This window comes from Ciona robusta, chromosome 7 (assembly GCF_009617815.1).
Source record: "Ciona robusta chromosome 7, ASM961781v2".
Taxonomy (NCBI): Eukaryota; Metazoa; Chordata; class Ascidiacea; order Phlebobranchia; family Cionidae; genus Ciona; species Ciona robusta.
Window position 1 is genome coordinate 6907556 of NC_143241.1, and position 17449 is coordinate 6925004.

The window sequence follows — 17449 nt, forward strand, 5'->3', positions numbered from 1 at the left end:
TCAACACCTAATTTGTTTTAAATAAAAAATCAACAGAAATTTCAAAGTTTCCGTCAACGTCCCCCCCACTATCTCTGGCCCGCCATTGGTCAATCTAACTTCGACCCTCGGTAACCCCGTGACCCTTGACTGCGATGTTTACGCTGTTCCCACGGCAACCATCACATGGATGAAAGATGGCAGAATCGTCCAATCAAATAACAGAGTCACCATTTTATCGGGAGGCACTTCACTACAAATAAGTAGGTTTTATAGATTTTTAAATTGTTTCAAATATGTAAAAAATGTTCTGCTACCTTTGCCACCAGGCATAATGTATATAGGCTTTCAACGTCTCATTTGGTATGAAAAAACTTACCTTTTAAAGATGTTAATTTTTTTTAAGTAGATGTGCATTTACAATGTATTTCTATAGGCCTTGGAATTTGCAGCATAAAATAAACAAAAAATCAACTAATTTGAAGAGAAATAAAACCAATAAATGAAAGAAATATTCAACTTCTAAACTAAATTTTTCATGCATGTTACTTTTAGGTTGTTTGATTGAAAATTCATTTAACCTTGCATCTTTCTCCATAGGTGAGAGTGCGGTTCATGACACAGGTTCTTACAGCTGCCATGTAACCAATGTTGCTGGGAATGCTAAGAAACAACAGAATCTTGTGGTACATGGTAAGTCAAGTTTTAAACTTTTACACAATTAAAAACCATTTTACCTCCAACCCAGTAGTCACTAATACATTGTATAAACTGTCAGTCATACAGAAAAACTTCTGCTACAAGGCATAATGCAAACGATCTTTTAACGGCTGATCTGGTATAAAAAAAACAACGAAACGTCGTAATTACATTATGTTTTTATACCAGATGAGCTGTTAAAAAAATGCAACTTATTTATCATGGCGTACACAGAAAACAAATGTCGTTGTAACATGGGTGTTCTGTTTCATATACCTCGTGCCAGCTTACGAGTTGGTCATACAAAAAAAAATTTATCTAAAAAGGTATAAACATGGTAAGCTGACACAAGGTGTATGAAACAGAACACCTGTGTTATAACGACTGTCACTGCCCCACAACGTGACGATAAATAATCTACATTCATTCATTCCCACAGTCCCACCTTCTCTTGTGACATCACAAACCAATGTTGAAGTAGTCCGAGGAGAAGACGCTGCACTTGAATGTCTAGCAACAGGGATACCTCATCCTACAGTAGCTTGGTATAGGAACGGAGCTTTAGTTGATGAAGGAGCATCTGAGAACTTGGAGCTCACTAATAATGGATTGGTTATACATAATGCTCAAGTAAGATTTTATGATATACTCTACAATAATGAATTTTAACCATGTTTCGTTTTGTGTTTATTAATAAAATCATGTACAGGCCACACCTGGGGTTGGACCCTTTAAAGTCATAACACTTGAATTTTACTCGTAATTGCATTTTTTTAATTATTAAAAGTTATAAATGCGACCGAATGGAAACTCTATATAGTGTCTAGGTTGTATTATTTCAATACCATTGATGGTTCTTTCTCACAAAAAAAATATAAAAAACATTTCCACAGTAAAGCTACACTTTCATCACACAAAATACAAATATCCTGATGTGTTTTAAACAATTAACAACGGTCTGTGGAAGACGTGAGGATACGGTTTAATAATTCTTTAAATGTTCTTTGTTTACTACTAAATGGGGCAAAAAATAGAATGAAAAGGTGTCCCATATTCTCACCCTAATCAACTATGTTATATAATATGCCATTTGCCCATATGTATTGTATTACATTCAAAGGGATTAACATCTAAATCCTACTAATATTGTAGGTATCAGATGGTGTTGAATATGTATGTGAAGCAAACAACATTGCTGGAGAAGATACTGAGAGTTTTAACGTGGTTGTTTTGGTCCCACCATCACTTGGTGATACTAATTCATCATTAGATACATTGGTGGTAAGTTAAAACGCATTATGACCATAAAATGGTGTGTTGCATATCATTTTTTTACGGCTCATCTAGTATGTAAAATATAGTGTATTTCCGAGGTTACGTCTGCCAACATCATAAATAGACTACGTTTTTTTTTCATACCAGTTAAGCCATTGAAAGAATGTTTACATTATGCCAGCTGGCAGAAGTAACAGAATATGTGCTATGTTGAATATTTTCCTTTGTTATGTGTTGTAACCACTGTCCGCCCACACGCATGAGAATAAATGCATTCATTTAGCTGAGTGGGGTAATGAGCCAAGTATAGCCTACATTTGTTTATTATGCAGTAGAACACATATAATAGTTGTTAATTAATGTTCATTTGTACTTAAATAGCAGCAAACGGGAAAGATCAGTATTTAATACCGGTTTTAAAACGCACTGAATACGTTTTGTGCGCCCCACAAACGCTAGGTTTTTCTTACGATACTAATTTACTAAATTACGATCGCACGGTACTCTGGCTTCTCTTCAGCGCATGATTCTTTCGCCTTTTACTAAAGAATTCCGTGGAGGGGAGCATTTCAATGAGTCTTTATCTATTTTTCTACACCTGACCTCGGTCAGGATTCCTTTGCGCCAAACTGGTTGAACACACGTCTTTTAGCCTACGTGGAGCAATGTATTAAACTTCCACCTAGGTTAAAATTGTTTGTAAAAACATGGACCTGTAGCTACTTAGCGTAACCTTTAACTTAACGTATGCATTTCCGCAGGTTAACGTTGGCGAACCAGCACTCCTAGAATGCCCCGTCGTTGGGGGAATTCCCCCGCCTACCATATCGTGGCTACGAAGCGGAATTCCCCTTCAAGTATCAGACAGACATCAACTGTTGAATGGAGGTCGCACACTTCGGTTGCCTCATACGCAGGTCAGTCTACATATAACGTTAAAACAGGTATAGTAGGTTGGGGTAAGATGGGATACCGTCAGCACCAAAATTCCATACTTTCTGATCGTGCTTTAAACAATTAACAGCGCTATTTTGGAGGCGCAAGGCTACGGTTATATAATCTGTAAATTTTTTCTGCTATATTACAATAAAGACACTTTGTTAAAAACGAATAATGAACCTTAAATGCAATGATACAGCTATAGCACTGAAGAAATGGCTATTTTCTAATAAAATTTGCATTTTTTATTTATACTTTTCGATTGTGTTATTTACGTGTGTATTCGGCTATTTCAGGAATCTGACACGGCTCGTTACACGTGTGTTGCTACTAACGACGCAGGACGAGTGACGCACGACTTCGATCTTAACGTTCAAGGTAAGTACATAACAAAAATATTATAACCAATCAAAACACAAACAAATAATCAACCAAAAAGTTACATACGTGGTAACTCGTAAGCTGACACGAGGTGTATGAAACCTGAAAGAACATCCGTGTTATAACGACTGTCGTTGCCCCGCCATGCGAGTTTAAACAAATAAGTTACATTTATTCAATACTTGGTAACTCGTAAGTTGGACAAGGCTTATGAAACAGAACACCCGATTGTCGTTGGCCTGCCACGCGAGGATAAATGAACAAGTTACATTCATTCAATACAAACGCTTCTTTGTAGTTCCGCCTATGTTCCATTCCGATACGGGTGGTGAAATTACTGTGTTCGTCGGTGATACTATAACCCTTGACTGCACTGTGCTTGGTACCCCGCAACCTGAAGTCGCCTGGAGCAAGGTAAGCATATCTACGTTAAAAGCGAAAACGTTTTCAATACGTTTTGTGTGCGTCGCGCGCCCCACAAACTCTAGATTTTTTTTGTGATACTAATTTACCAGATTACGTTGATTCGTTACTCTGGCTTCTCTTCAGCGCATGATTCTTTCGCCTTTTACTAAAGAATTCCGTGGAGGGGAGCATTTCAATGAGTCTTTAACTATTTTTCTACACCTGGCTTCGGTCAGGATTCCTATACAATACATTTTCCATTCTATGTATTTTAAAACGCGAAAAGCAGTGTAAACGTTTTGCGTATTAGTAGCTGTACTTGCAAGATAGTATTTTTTTAAGAGAAAAAATGAAGTATGTAGAGCGGTTATCAATGATACAGTAAAATTCTCATTTAATACCACCAGATATCGGTACATGCTAATATGTACTGTAGTTTATGAATTTAAGGTATATACAGTAAAAAATATTAATTTTTGCACTATTTTTCAATGTACTTTCAATTTTTTTCAGGATGAATCTGCATTAAGGGGTTTGTCATCAAACGCAAACAATCGTGTTCGGTCGATAATAAACAACCAACAATTGTTGATAAGAGAGGTAGAGATAGGTGATACTGGTCGATATACTTGCTTGGCCGTTTCTGTGGCTGGGGAGAAAAACAAAAACTTTGATTTAAATGTTTATGGTGAGTTGGTTTGAATACGAGACTGACGATGCCATTTAGGCGAATATATAATGAAAATTAGACATCTTTTCATTCTTCCTATGTAATATGTCCTATGTAATAGTAAGCAAAGAAAATTCAAAGAATTATAAACATAGCCTCAGGACTCCCATGGACCGTTGTTAATTGTTTAAAACATGATCTGGATTTTGAATTTTATGTGCTAAAGATGTCCCGTTCCCCACCCTATGATATCTCTTTAATATCTAGTTTAGTCTGACTTGATTTCTGTTTGTTACAATTTCAAAGCACAATATTATCTATAGTTTTAGAAGGGATTTTTTACTTTTTTTGTAAATTAAGACTTAACTATTAATATTAGGCGGTCATGATGCGGGAACCAACCTACATAAAATAGAATATAAATATTCACCAAAATGTATATTTATTCCAGACCTTACCACCATTGATGGTTCAGATGAAACACCCCAGATAATTGTAGATGTTGGCGATACAATAGACCTTGCATGTAATGCTCATGCTGTTCCTATACCTGCGTTGTCATGGATTAAAAATGAAGACGCTTTGATTGACAGGTCAAGAGTGTTGGATAATGGACGCCGCATGTACGTACACAGTGCACAGGTAAGGACTATTTGTAATTGAAAACAATTAACTCCTAACCAGTATCTCCCACCACCTACCTAACAACCCCTAACTACCAACCTCTAACACTTTCCACTAGCCTAATCTGTAACATACCGCAAGATTCTTTACTGGTGCAGGATTTGTACATTATCTTAAACTTAAAGTTACATTCCATTATTATTTAATGAATTAATTTACTTATTTATGCTTTAATTGTGGGGCAATGACAATCATTATAAAAAATGACTACTTCATACATCTTGTACCTGCTTACTAGTTACCACACATGAAACTATGTGGGACATATTTTTTGTGTGGCTGACAGTTACAGCAAACTACAAACACATTATATTCTTTTCTTTTTTTTTTCCTTAGTTATCAGACAGCGGTACATACACATGTATTGCAACATCACCGGCAGGTGTGGTGGAAAAAGACTTTGACGTAATAGTTCATTTACCACCCACAATATCCGATGGTAACAACGTGACGGCAGTTGTAGGCGAAAACGTGACAATCGAATGCGAATCTAATGCTGTTCCCCCTCCTACATTAAGCTGGCTAAAAGATGGAATACCGGTAGGACTTTATTTGAGTTAATTGTTTTTGTTTTTTATATGTAACTTTCATAGTATTCTATTCTGTATGGGTGGGGTCCTCGAGGAGCTGGTATTTAGGACAGATTTGGCCCAATACCCCAATACTCTTGTGTGTTTGAAAGTGACATGCTAATGTTTTAACGACTGTTGTTTCCATGTTGATTCTCTTTTCTTTGTTCTTTGAATAACATGATCCTCGCTATCGTTTTCGAAGAGATAAAAAAATGATGTAATTATTTATATATACAGTAGGAAACAATATTTAATGCCATATTTTTATTTTTAAAAAATGTCAAATATTTTTTTAAACAAAACCTTTAATTCTTATTTTATGAATTTTGTTTGCTAATATTTATCTTATTTTTCAGTTAAACTTTGATGAAAAATACTTAGAACTGACCAATGTACAAGTGTTTGACTCAGGCATATACACATGCGTTGCATCGAATATTGCAGGTTTGTAATGCAGATTATGGCAAGGTTAATTACATTAATAATTAAACTTCTTTAGTAGCTATAATTTTCCTTTGTTGGACAGATTGATAACTTCATAGTAGTTATCTTACATATATTATTGAATTTATTACAAAATTATATTTGAAGTTATAAAAAATATATATAAATCCTATTTAGTACTAATTTAACTGTATCACATTTCATCATTTAGTTAAAATTTTCAGGACAAAACATTTTGAGATTCAATCATGTTTTGCAGTTCTTTGTAAAATTTTTACTTAATTTATATTTAGTTGTTCCAGTTTGACAAATTGTCCGACGGTTTGACCGAAATAATTTCTAATCTTTTTCGTAAATTCACTTTATAGTTGCATACAGGTAATAAATTTATTAAAAAAATATTAATGAAGTTTGTAACTTAAAATATGTACAGTATATGGCCATTTTTAAATTATCAGGTACGACATATGAAGACACCAAGTTATCAGTATACCAACCACCAAGCATATTAGATGGACCAACCACTATAATTGCAAATAAAGATGACACAGTTCAACTACCATGTATTGGTACAGGAGTGCCAGAACCAAGGGTACACATGGTTTTGTTTTAAATAGTATCTTTTTTGTTTATGTAGTATTGGATTTAAACAGTGAAAGTAGGCCAGTGTTTCCTCTGTTTATCTCAAATATTGCCCTGCGGTAGCTTAAGAAATACTTGTGTTTTTTGTGTGCCGGAACCAAAAATAGGTGTGGTTTGTAGATTTGAACAAGCAGTGTTTGTTTATGTAGAACGAAGTTCCCTATATTTATCTCAAAATATAAAATATCGTGTTTTAGACATTAACAACGGTCCATGGCAGTCGTGATGATATGGTTTTATAATTGTTTGAATGTTATTTGTTTACTGCCAAATGGGACGAAAAGTAGAATAAAAAGGTGTCCCATTTTGCCCAACCCTATTATATATTATACCTTCCTCATTTTGTTCCCAGATTTCATGGAGGAAAGACAGCCAGCTCCTCTTCACTGCTCCTCGATATACTTTCCAAGATGAAGGATCGCTCCTGGTGGAGAGAGTGGAGGTGGAGGATGCGGGAAGATTTGTTTGTCTCGTTTCCAACCTCGCAGGATCAGCAAGGAGAGTAATCACCCTCATTGTACAAGGTGAATTTCTTTTGTTATCCTTTGACAAGACACAGTGTTCGCTAAGTCTTTGGGTATGATCAATTAGTTTTGTCAAATATTATTTTGACATTTTAGTTCATAGTTAACTTTACCCAAATATTTTATACATTCCACAATAAAAATGTCTATTTACATAAACACCTCTAAATATACCACACGTCCACACTACTTACAAAATCTCATATTTTTTTCAACTTTTTTTCCACTCCCTCTTTTTTCCATTGATATGAAACTGGTTGATAGCAAAACAGGGTAAATAAAATGTAACTAATGTTTTTTTCAATATTTTCCCCTGTTTCTTTTATTCTCTCCCGCTATATGACACTGGTTGATTGTAAAACACCAAAAATATTGTTGTTTGTTAATATATTTTTATACTTTTCCAGTCCCTCCCGTGATAGCAGTTGGTGATACGAACGTCACAGTAACCGTGAACAATCCCGTGACCTTGGACTGTGAAGTGAGCGGTGAACCGGAACCTCAGGTCACATGGTCAAGAAATGGGATAAATCTCAATGTTGAATCGGACCCTTCTTTCACGTGAGTTATTTTCAAAAACAAATGTTTTTTTTTATTTTAAAACAGTTTTATAATAAGGGGGTAAAATACTGTGTTTATTTCAATCGTTGTAAAAGTTAGAAAAATATTAACACAAATCATGGTAAATCTACAGAACAAATGATGTAAATTTTAGAGGTTTATTTTTTCGAATAGTACACATTTAAACGAGGGGTTTCTGTTTTATTACAAGTTCTTATTTTATGTCACTTGTTTCAATAGTAGTTTTTCCATATTTAGCATGCCACCATGCAACTTGTTAGTGTGATTGAGCTCTTTTAGTAATTCAATTATTTTTAAGAACAGTCCTAATTTGTTTAATAAACAGTCCAACAATATCCCTTGCAGCCTCCTGGGCAGTGGATCACTACGCATTGCATCTTCCTCTATTGGTGACTCAGGTTACTACAGATGTAGTGTGAGGAATCCTGCTGGAATTGCTTACAGAGATATTTCCCTCTTTGTACAAGGTACTGTACTATGTAACATATAGTAGGGTGGGAGAAGACGGGACATTTTTAGCACATAATATCCAAATATCCTGATCGTGTTTTAAACAGTTGACAACGGTTTATGGTAAATAGAATAACCCATCTCCTCCCACCCTACTATATATTTGTTGTTTATTTAAAAAGTTATAATATATATCTATTTATAAATTGTTCAATAACAAAAAATTGATTATCAGAAGTCTTTAATTTTTTTTTATATAATTTGCTTTGTTTTTTTACAGTACCACCCAGTATATCAAACGCACCAAGCAAATACACAAGGGAACCAGATACATATTTACGAATCCCATGTGATGTTAGTGGCACACCTACTCCAACAGTTACATGGACAATGAATGGGAATAGTATTGATGGGTAAGATATAAAAAATAAAATAATAATAATAATAATAATAATAATAACTTTTATTTGTCTCTTCGATTACAGTAGCGAAGATTTGAAATGTTTCAAACGAAAAGACAGGATATAGAGACAAAACAACAGTTGTTAAAACACGCTTACAGTTAAAAACATATTTACATTTAGTTGGAAGAAAATAAGCGTGGTCGCTACACCTAACGGACAAACGAGCCATTTATTTTAATTAAGTTAAACTTCTAATAGAAACAAAAGTGTGCGTAAAGACACGACCCGTACAATGGGGGGAGTCGGCTTTAAAGAGAATTGACCCAAAGATTGGGCCCTGATGGAAAAACAAAACCCCCAAAAAGAAATTCCACCAAATTTTAATATTTAAAGAAATAACATTAATAAAAATACTAATAATAATACCTTTTTTTTTTCCAAGTAATATTAATAACCCCCAAAGTTTATTAATTTTAAACCAACTTTTCTTTATTAGTTTACCGGGTGTAGAGGAAGACATAGCGCATGGTTTGGTTATAACTTCAATTAATCTCCAACATGATGGGTTGTTTGTATGTTCGGCTCTTAACCCAGCAGGTATTTCATATGTTCATATACACACATGTATATTCATATATATATATATATATGTATATCTGTCACTTGACTTATATCTTTCTAAATATTTTGATATGAGAAAATTAGTGTTAAAGTTTTAGCCCAGCAGGTATGTGTAATTTGACTGAGTAAGTAATTATGAAAATTCTGAAGCAAAATTTATGCAAAAAAATGTCAGAGTTGACAATCTCTGAGTGTCCAATCGCATAGAAGACAAAGTATTGTTTAAATAAATGTATTTGAAAATTTTAGCCAAAAGAATTTGTTGGGGAAAAATTATGATAAATAAAATAAAAAATATTTATTAGTGCTGTATATAATCACACAGGCCAGGCAAGATACGAAGCCGATGTCGAAGTGCGAGTCCCACCCACAGTTGCAGGTGACACTGTGGAGTTGACGGTGTATGAAGGCGACCCCATTTCCCTTCCATGTGAAGCATCAGGTACACCACAACCAACAGTAACTTGGAGGAAAGGACCAGTAGCTGTACAGCTGGGAGATCGGATTCTACAACAATCGGATAACAGTTTGTTCATATATACATCAGAAGTAAGTGGCAGATTAAAAAAATCCTAAAAAATGTCATTTTTTAATTTATTATTGGAGTCAAAATACCAGTGCATGAAAATTGTATATGACAGAAAATTTAAAAGAGTAGGACATACAATTTCTGCTATGTTCTTTTGTTTTTAAAGATAAAATATAATAGCATTGTTTTCTTGTCAAATTTTACTACAAATAATGCAATATTAGGTGCTACAATAGTTGGATAATTTTTGGTGAAACCTCATTAAAAAAATAAAAATAAAAAAAAAAACATAATAATGTTTTAAAAAGTAATTATCTGTATTTCTATAAAAAAAACTACATTTCACTAATTTTGTTAATAAACATAAATATGTGTTTAAATTTTCCACCAGACAACAGACGTTGGTACATACACATGCGTGGCACAGAACGGGGCAGGAGTTGCCTCTCATGATGTTCTGCTCGATGTTTACACCAAACCTGTGTTTCAAACTGACTTCCCTGATTCAAGAACTGTGGTAGTTGGTGAGGTGAGGGTTTACTTTAGACTGCATTAGGTATAGGTATATATATATATAGGTTGGTGGTTCACAAACTTTTCAACTTTTTGCAAATATTATTTTTTCATGGCCCTTTAAAAATCAAAGAATGCTATAGGTCAGGAGTTTTGCTGCTAACGTTTTATATAACCAACACGAAAACAAATGTGTTATATAGTATGAGACATATTTTCATTCCAAAAAATTTTTCATTGTTAACCCTTTGCAATAATTTTTATATTTCGCGCCCCTATAAAAATCTAGGAATGCGATAGGAAAAATGCAAAAACTACACCAAATCATTTTGGTTTAATTTAACTTAAGTTTTTTTAAATAACTTTTTTTTTGTCAGTCTCTGCTGCTACCAGTGGTAACACAGGGACATCCAGACCCATCAATAACTTGGAGCAAAAATGGAAGATTGATTGACACAGAAGATGGTTCACTACAGATATCTATTGTATCGCTGGCAGATGAAGGTAAAGTTATCATTTTTTACAAAAATAAACAAAGATTTTTTTTAATTAAGTTTTTTTTATAAAATTACAAAATTGTTAGATCTGTTAAAATGGAAAAAAATGTGTTTATAAAATCACTTTACTATAAAATCCTAACGTAAAAAAAACTTTTAATAGGATTGTATTCTGTGACTGCTCAAAACCCCGCTGGTACGGCAACTCGTTACTTCCGACTTATTGTTAACGCACCACCGAGCATAGATGCAATCCACGGCACTGACATTGTGGTCGACCAGGGTGAACAACTAGCACTAGGTGTCGCTGTGGAGGGAAAACCAAGACCCGACGTTACTTGGACAAAAGATGGACAAGTGGTGGGTGGAATTTGTTAATATATTATTTATGGATGAATATATTATTTATATTGATAATATATTATTTATGGATGTATAGTTTATGATTTATAGTGAAATATGTTATGATAACATATTTATGAATAAATGTAACTTGTTTTTTTTTTGCGTGCCTGGAAAACGACATTCGATATATTATAACCATGATTTGAAGTTTTTCTATTCACTTTTAGGAATAACTTTCAAATATTACTTTAGTTAATTATTATTAACAGGCTACTTATACTAAACTTTATACCAGATTTTCCCCTAAAACAAAAAATGTCAACAAAATGCCTTTTAGAAGAAAAAAGTCAACATATTACTCCAATTCTATACAAAGAAAAAGTATCCCAGTTTTAAAAAGTTTTAACAAAAATATATTCTGTTTTTTATTTAAATACAGATTGATGTGAATGATCTTCGAATTCGAGTTCGTAACGATGGGTCGCTCACTGTACATGATGCAAGGTCAATTGACACCGGGCATTATGTGGCAACTGCTCTCAATTTAGCTGGACGGAATTCTGTTGAATTTGATGTAAGGGGGTTGTAGCTTTTTTGTGTCAATCTAGGGTAGCATTTGTCATTCTTTGACTTTACAATTTGTTTTTAGTCTTGTACTTTAGTTACAAATTACAATGTTATATATTGATTTACTTTTTATTAAATTTATTACTTTTAAAAATTATTGGAAATGTGGTTCTTTGACATAGTAAAAAGTAAAAGCACCTTTCGGTTGAAGCAATTGCCTTTAATTCTCTTGCCCAAGAACACATACACCCACAATGGTAGCAGGGAGGAGCCTTGAACCCATAACCTCGGGTTTAGAGGCAGGCTTCTAACCAACTGCGTCACAGCGCTGGGAAGTTAGCTTATCAAACCTATAATTTCTTTTTTTTCACAATCTTATAATTTATTTTTTCTGCCAGGTTCTTGTCCAAATCCCACCCACACTAACTGAACAACCTTCAGACCAAAACATCCACTCAGGTGACACATTAACACTTGTATGTGCTGCTACTGGTGTTCCTGTTCCTACAATCACATGGAAACTCAACAACCAGATAGTTCCCGGGCAAGCCACAACACCTGATGCTCCTGGGAGAAGCAGGTAATTATGAAAAAATAAATCAATAAACAATAAATATGTTTCTGAAAAAAATGAAAAATATGTGTGTTTGTTATTGTACATAAATAATTGAATGAATGTCACTTATTCACCCTAGCATGGCTGGTAAAGGATAGTCGTTTTAACACCGAACTTTTAGCACATAATATCCAAATATCGTGTTTTAAACAATTAACAACGGTCTATGGGAGTCGTGAGGATACAGTTTTATAATTCTTTAAATATTCTTTGTTTACCACCAATTAGGATGCGAAAATAAAAAGTAAAGGTGTCCCATATTCCCCCACTCTACTATATACAACATATAATGATAATATAATACCTACACATAATAACCAATATTTATGTTCTTTCAGGTTGGTGATAGAAAACGTTCGCAGGCAAGACGCAGGAATGTATGGTTGTGAAGCTCGCAACCCTGCTGGTGCAAGGATGGCTGTGGCATTCGTAACAGTAGAGTCCCCACCCCGCTTCATAGATGAGCTACCACCAACACAAATTGATCAACTTGGAAGCAATTCCTTGTTAGATTGTCCGGTGCAAGCAGATCCTGACCCAAGTTTTAGGTGGACTAAAGATGGCCAGGTGATTTGTTAGAGTACTTATGTTTGTGTTACCACTGCTATAATGTAAATATTTGTATAGTGGCTAATCTGTTAAAATGTAGTTTATTTCTGACGTTTCGTCTGCCATACAGCATCTGCTTTCTGTTACTTTTACCACCATGCATGTTGTAAATCATTTTTTCCCTGACGAAGTCTTGCCAGGTGTCAGATGAAACGTTAGATATACACTGCAGTTTATACCCGTTAAAAGATTTTGGTCATTGTGTTTTTAGATACAGGATTTAAAATATACATTTATACATTTTTCATATAGCCTTTAACTTTCTATAAAGCATAAAATGTGAATTATCTACTTTTGTATTTAAATATCACAGGAAATTGTAAGCAGTAACAGAGTCCATCAATTCCCAAACGGGTCGCTTATAATTTACCGAACCATTATATCGGATGGTGGGGAATATACTTGTATTGCTTTTAATGGAGCTGGGAGTGTAAGTCTTTTGTTTAAGTATTTAAAAAAAAAACTAAAAAAACAGTTAAGTGGGGTGGGTTCAAATGAGACATGTTTTATTTTTTTGTCTCGTTTGATAGTAAACGAGGAATATGTTATAACGACTGTGATTGCCCTACTTCCGAAGATAAAGAAGTAAATAAATAAATCTAAGTAATTTACCCTTGTATAGAGGGGACAGACATTATAACACAGGTGTTCTGTTACATACATCTTGTGCCAGCTTATTAGTTACCACATATGTAACTTTGGGGGGAAATATTTTTTTATACTTTTTATGTTTTTTTATGTATGGCTGATAATTTTTTTTATGACATTTGTTAATTCATTTAAATACAGGTTGATAGGAAAGTGAATTTAGTTCTCGAGATGGCACCGAGATTTGTTCTTGAACCTGAGAATAAGATAACAGATGCTGGGAATAACGTGGTGTTGGACTGCCAAGCTGTGGGTGAACCTACCCCTGATATAAGTAAGTATCTGCATGTTTTATACAAATATACTTTACGATTTTACCTTGATGAAGACGAGCTGAATAGGTTGTTGAAACGTCGGTTAGCAAAATTTTATGACAAGGATTTTTAGGTTATTTTCAAAATAACCAATATTTATGTTCTATTGCTTTCTAGTCCTGACAGATACATCCTTATTTAAAGAATAACTGAAAACAAGTCCAAATAGTAAAATGGGTATATATAAGTTTTTACAATTATTATGCAAAAAACAAAACCTACTAATTCAGTATAATTATTAAAAACAAACAATATTTGACGAGAGTTTTATTACACAGGTTGGACAAAAGGTTCGCGAGCGTTACCTCAAGACGACCGGTTCTCAGTGTTGCGCAATAATTCCTTGCGAATTGTTGCAAGTAGATTGGAGGACACTGGTGAATATGAATGTCTTGCAAGTAACTTTATGGGAAGGAATTTAGCAAAGGCACTCATTACTATAAGGGTAAGAAGATATACGTACGTATAGTAGGGTGGGGTTGGTATAAGTCATATTTTCATTCTCATGTCTCGTCCTATTCAGTAGTAAACAAAGAATATTTAGAGAATTATAAAATCGTCACCACTACCAAGAAAACTATTCCATATAGTATCCCATCTTATTCCACAATACAATATATAGATACTTATGATATCCCATCTCACCCCGCATTACTATATCCTCAGGTAAATGGTGGTTTCGCTCGATGGCGAGCATGGGGTGCGTGTTCAACCACATGTGGATCAGGATTACAAATTCGACAACGTTCATGTAATAACCCCCCACCAGCTAATGGGGGAAGAGAATGCTCCGGGTCAGAAGTTGAATCAAAGAATTGTCACCAAGGACCTTGTCCAAGTAAGATGATAATATTAATTTTACCTTTATTTGTCTTTAGCTTTTTTTAGCAAAATATATTGAATCAAAGACAGGATATATCGACAAAACAATAGTTGTAAAACATACGATTAAAACATATTTATATTTAATTTGAAAAAAACAAAACACAGACAAACATCAAGCCATTTATGTTTAATTATTTCTAAACAATCTCTAGGCACAAGCATTTTTAAACATTTATCAATGCAAATATATTTTCTCTTTATTTCTTAAAACTTTTCATTCAAATTTGTTTTCCTAATTTTCGGATATATTTTCTTTTTTTACCCTTTTCAGTGTGTTTTTCATTTTATTTTTATTTTATCTTTCAGTTCACGGTGGTTGGAGCGTGTGGGCACCATGGGAGGAATGCTCAGTATCTTGTGGCCAAGGTACGCGGTCACGGTCACGAGGATGCAACAACCCCCCAGCACAATATGGTGGAACTCCATGCTCGGGGTTGGATAACGAAAGATTGACTTGCGTTGCCCCGCCATGTGCCGGTCAGTTGACATTTGTGTATTTGGAAAAACGTTAGACCTTTATTTTATTTTTTTTTTGAATTTTGTTGTATGTATTTCTTCAATTATTCTTCTGTGTTTTTTTTCAAATGTTTTGTTCAAAAACGAAAAAAATATAATGTCTGTTTAAATGAAAAAAAATTCAAAATGTCTGTTTAAATGAAAAAATCTGTGATGTCAGTTAAAATGAAATTCGAGGAAGCAATAAAAGTCGTTATATTTTTCCAGTTAACGGAGCTTGGTCAATATGGGGTCCATGGTTGCCATGCACAAGCACGTGTGGTCACGGATCACAGATGAGACATCGATCGTGTAACAATCCGTCGCCCTCTGGTGGAGGATTCGATTGCTTTGGACTTGATTCTTCGTCGAGGTTATGTGCCTTACAACCTTGTCCAGGTATATCAGGGTGTAAATATAAAAAGGCAATTGGGTTGGTAGTTATTAGCACATGGTAACTACTAACTAGAGTAGGGTATGCTGCTTTTTTAATTGTTGTAAAAAATGTATTTAGTACTGTTTTGGGTGTATGTCATTTGGCCAACAAACTTCACCCTATTTGTTTCAACCCAGAAATCACTAATGAGTTATCAATTTTCACAGAAAGGTTCATATTTCCAACTACTAGTATAGTTGCAAGGTATAACACAGGATAAAAAGCTATAAAACTTAAAAACCAATTATAAAAAAAGGTAAAAACCAAAACTTAAAAAAAAATTATAAACAAAATACTTCAATTTTTAGTTGATGGTCAGTGGTCACCATGGGGATCATGGGATGTATGCAGCGTATCGTGTGGAGGAGGATCAAGGAACCGCATCCGGACTTGTTCGGAGCCATATCCACTCAATGGAGGAAGACCATGTTCGGGATCAAGCTCACAACTCGATCATTGTAACGTGGATCCTTGCTCTGGTGGGTGCTGTTTTACTTTATATTAAATTTGTAAATTATTTTTAAAAAAGCAGTATTTAAAATTTTTTAAAATTAGAATCTGATTTTTAGGCATTAGTCAACATCGAATGGTGACGTTTTTTTAAACCACAGAGACCGTGTTTTCTTGCCAAGACTTTATTTCTTACAAATAATACTAATATTAACAACATATCCTTTATACCACAGTGAATGGAGATTGGGCGTCATGGGGAACTTGGAGTGAATGTTCGCGATCGTGTGGTGGAGGACAAATGAACAGATATCGTTCGTGTTCCAACCCAGCACCCAGGTTTGGAGGAAGGTTTTGCCCTGGAAGCGACTCCGACCTTCAACCTTGTGGTCTACAATCTTGTCCAAGTAATTCGATTTAAAAAAGTTTTTGAATTTTTTGAATTGATGTTTAATTCAAAAACCTAAAAAAATGCGTTTTGAATTAAGGTTTTTATTCTATGTGGGTGCGATTTTGGTCAGGTCAGGTTTGGCCCATTGCTTCAGGAATTATTTTCAGTAATATTTTTAAATCTGTGTAACTCTAGTTAAATTTGTATAGTGGTGTGGAGTAAGAGCACATTGCATAATATCCCATATTTCCTAATCTTGCTTTTAAACAAATAACAATTCTATTTTAAAGTCGCTATGGTTTTATAATTCTTTGAATACTCTTTGTTTCCTACCAAATTGGACGGGAAAATATATTGAAGTCATGTACCATCTTACCCCAACCTACTACATATTATTAACGATTGAATATATTATTAAAAGTTATTAACAGTAATATTCTATATTATAGTGGGGGGCCCTATGGTGAGGCCAGGGACGTTGAATTTAAGCCTGGATTGGCCCATTAACCAATCCATATATAACACACAAGTAAGCATATTTTATTTTAAACAGTTGATGGTCAGTGGGGAAGTTGGACACGGTGGGGAAGTTGTAGCAAAACTTGTGGCAACGGAGAAAGGACACGTAGTCGCTTGTGCAACGAGCCACGGCCTCAATTTAGTGGCAGGTGGTGTTCAGGGGATGCCACACAATCAAGCTATTGTAGAGAGACTTACTGTCATGGTATGTGAACAGTGAACATTTAGGTTTTTAATTTGTTGTTTCGGATCAAAAAATAATTTAAAAAAAACATATTTAAAAATAAAAGTTTGTTTTAACAACTGTTGTTTTGTCATTATATTCTGTTTTTTGTTTAAAATATTTCTAAATCGTCACTACCGT

The 17449-nt window shown here is 34.3% G+C and overlaps 1 protein-coding gene and 2 non-coding genes across 3 annotated transcripts in view; all 3 read left to right on the forward strand.

Annotated features, from left to right (window-relative positions):
* The window catches only part of LOC149734279 (hemicentin-1-like), a 59402-nt gene that overhangs the window by 33535 nt on the left and 8418 nt on the right, over positions 1-17449 (forward strand). The window contains exons 62-94 of the mRNA XM_089881810.1: positions 37-242; positions 580-672; positions 1118-1308; positions 1831-1959; positions 2715-2870; positions 3189-3270; positions 3572-3687; positions 4192-4366; positions 4800-4990; positions 5369-5572; positions 5961-6048; positions 6507-6640; positions 7043-7214; positions 7622-7775; positions 8142-8263; positions 8527-8659; positions 9147-9247; positions 9597-9820; positions 10192-10329; positions 10691-10817; positions 10974-11170; positions 11595-11729; positions 12121-12302; positions 12677-12905; positions 13261-13377; positions 13737-13869; positions 14188-14354; positions 14576-14747; positions 15101-15271; positions 15518-15688; positions 16034-16204; positions 16412-16582; positions 17120-17290. Coding sequence (XP_089737936.1) covers positions 37-242; positions 580-672; positions 1118-1308; positions 1831-1959; positions 2715-2870; positions 3189-3270; positions 3572-3687; positions 4192-4366; positions 4800-4990; positions 5369-5572; positions 5961-6048; positions 6507-6640; positions 7043-7214; positions 7622-7775; positions 8142-8263; positions 8527-8659; positions 9147-9247; positions 9597-9820; positions 10192-10329; positions 10691-10817; positions 10974-11170; positions 11595-11729; positions 12121-12302; positions 12677-12905; positions 13261-13377; positions 13737-13869; positions 14188-14354; positions 14576-14747; positions 15101-15271; positions 15518-15688; positions 16034-16204; positions 16412-16582; positions 17120-17290 — 5123 coding nt within the window. The remainder of the gene's footprint in view (positions 1-36; positions 243-579; positions 673-1117; positions 1309-1830; positions 1960-2714; positions 2871-3188; positions 3271-3571; positions 3688-4191; positions 4367-4799; positions 4991-5368; positions 5573-5960; positions 6049-6506; positions 6641-7042; positions 7215-7621; positions 7776-8141; positions 8264-8526; positions 8660-9146; positions 9248-9596; positions 9821-10191; positions 10330-10690; positions 10818-10973; positions 11171-11594; positions 11730-12120; positions 12303-12676; positions 12906-13260; positions 13378-13736; positions 13870-14187; positions 14355-14575; positions 14748-15100; positions 15272-15517; positions 15689-16033; positions 16205-16411; positions 16583-17119; positions 17291-17449) is intronic.
* On the forward strand, positions 2454-2568 carry LOC149734280 (U5 spliceosomal RNA). Its single transcript, XR_016385434.1, has one exon. It is a non-coding gene; the product is annotated as a U5 spliceosomal RNA (small nuclear RNA).
* Positions 3803-3917, forward strand: LOC149734281 (U5 spliceosomal RNA). The gene has a single exon (XR_016385435.1). It is a non-coding gene; the product is annotated as a U5 spliceosomal RNA (small nuclear RNA).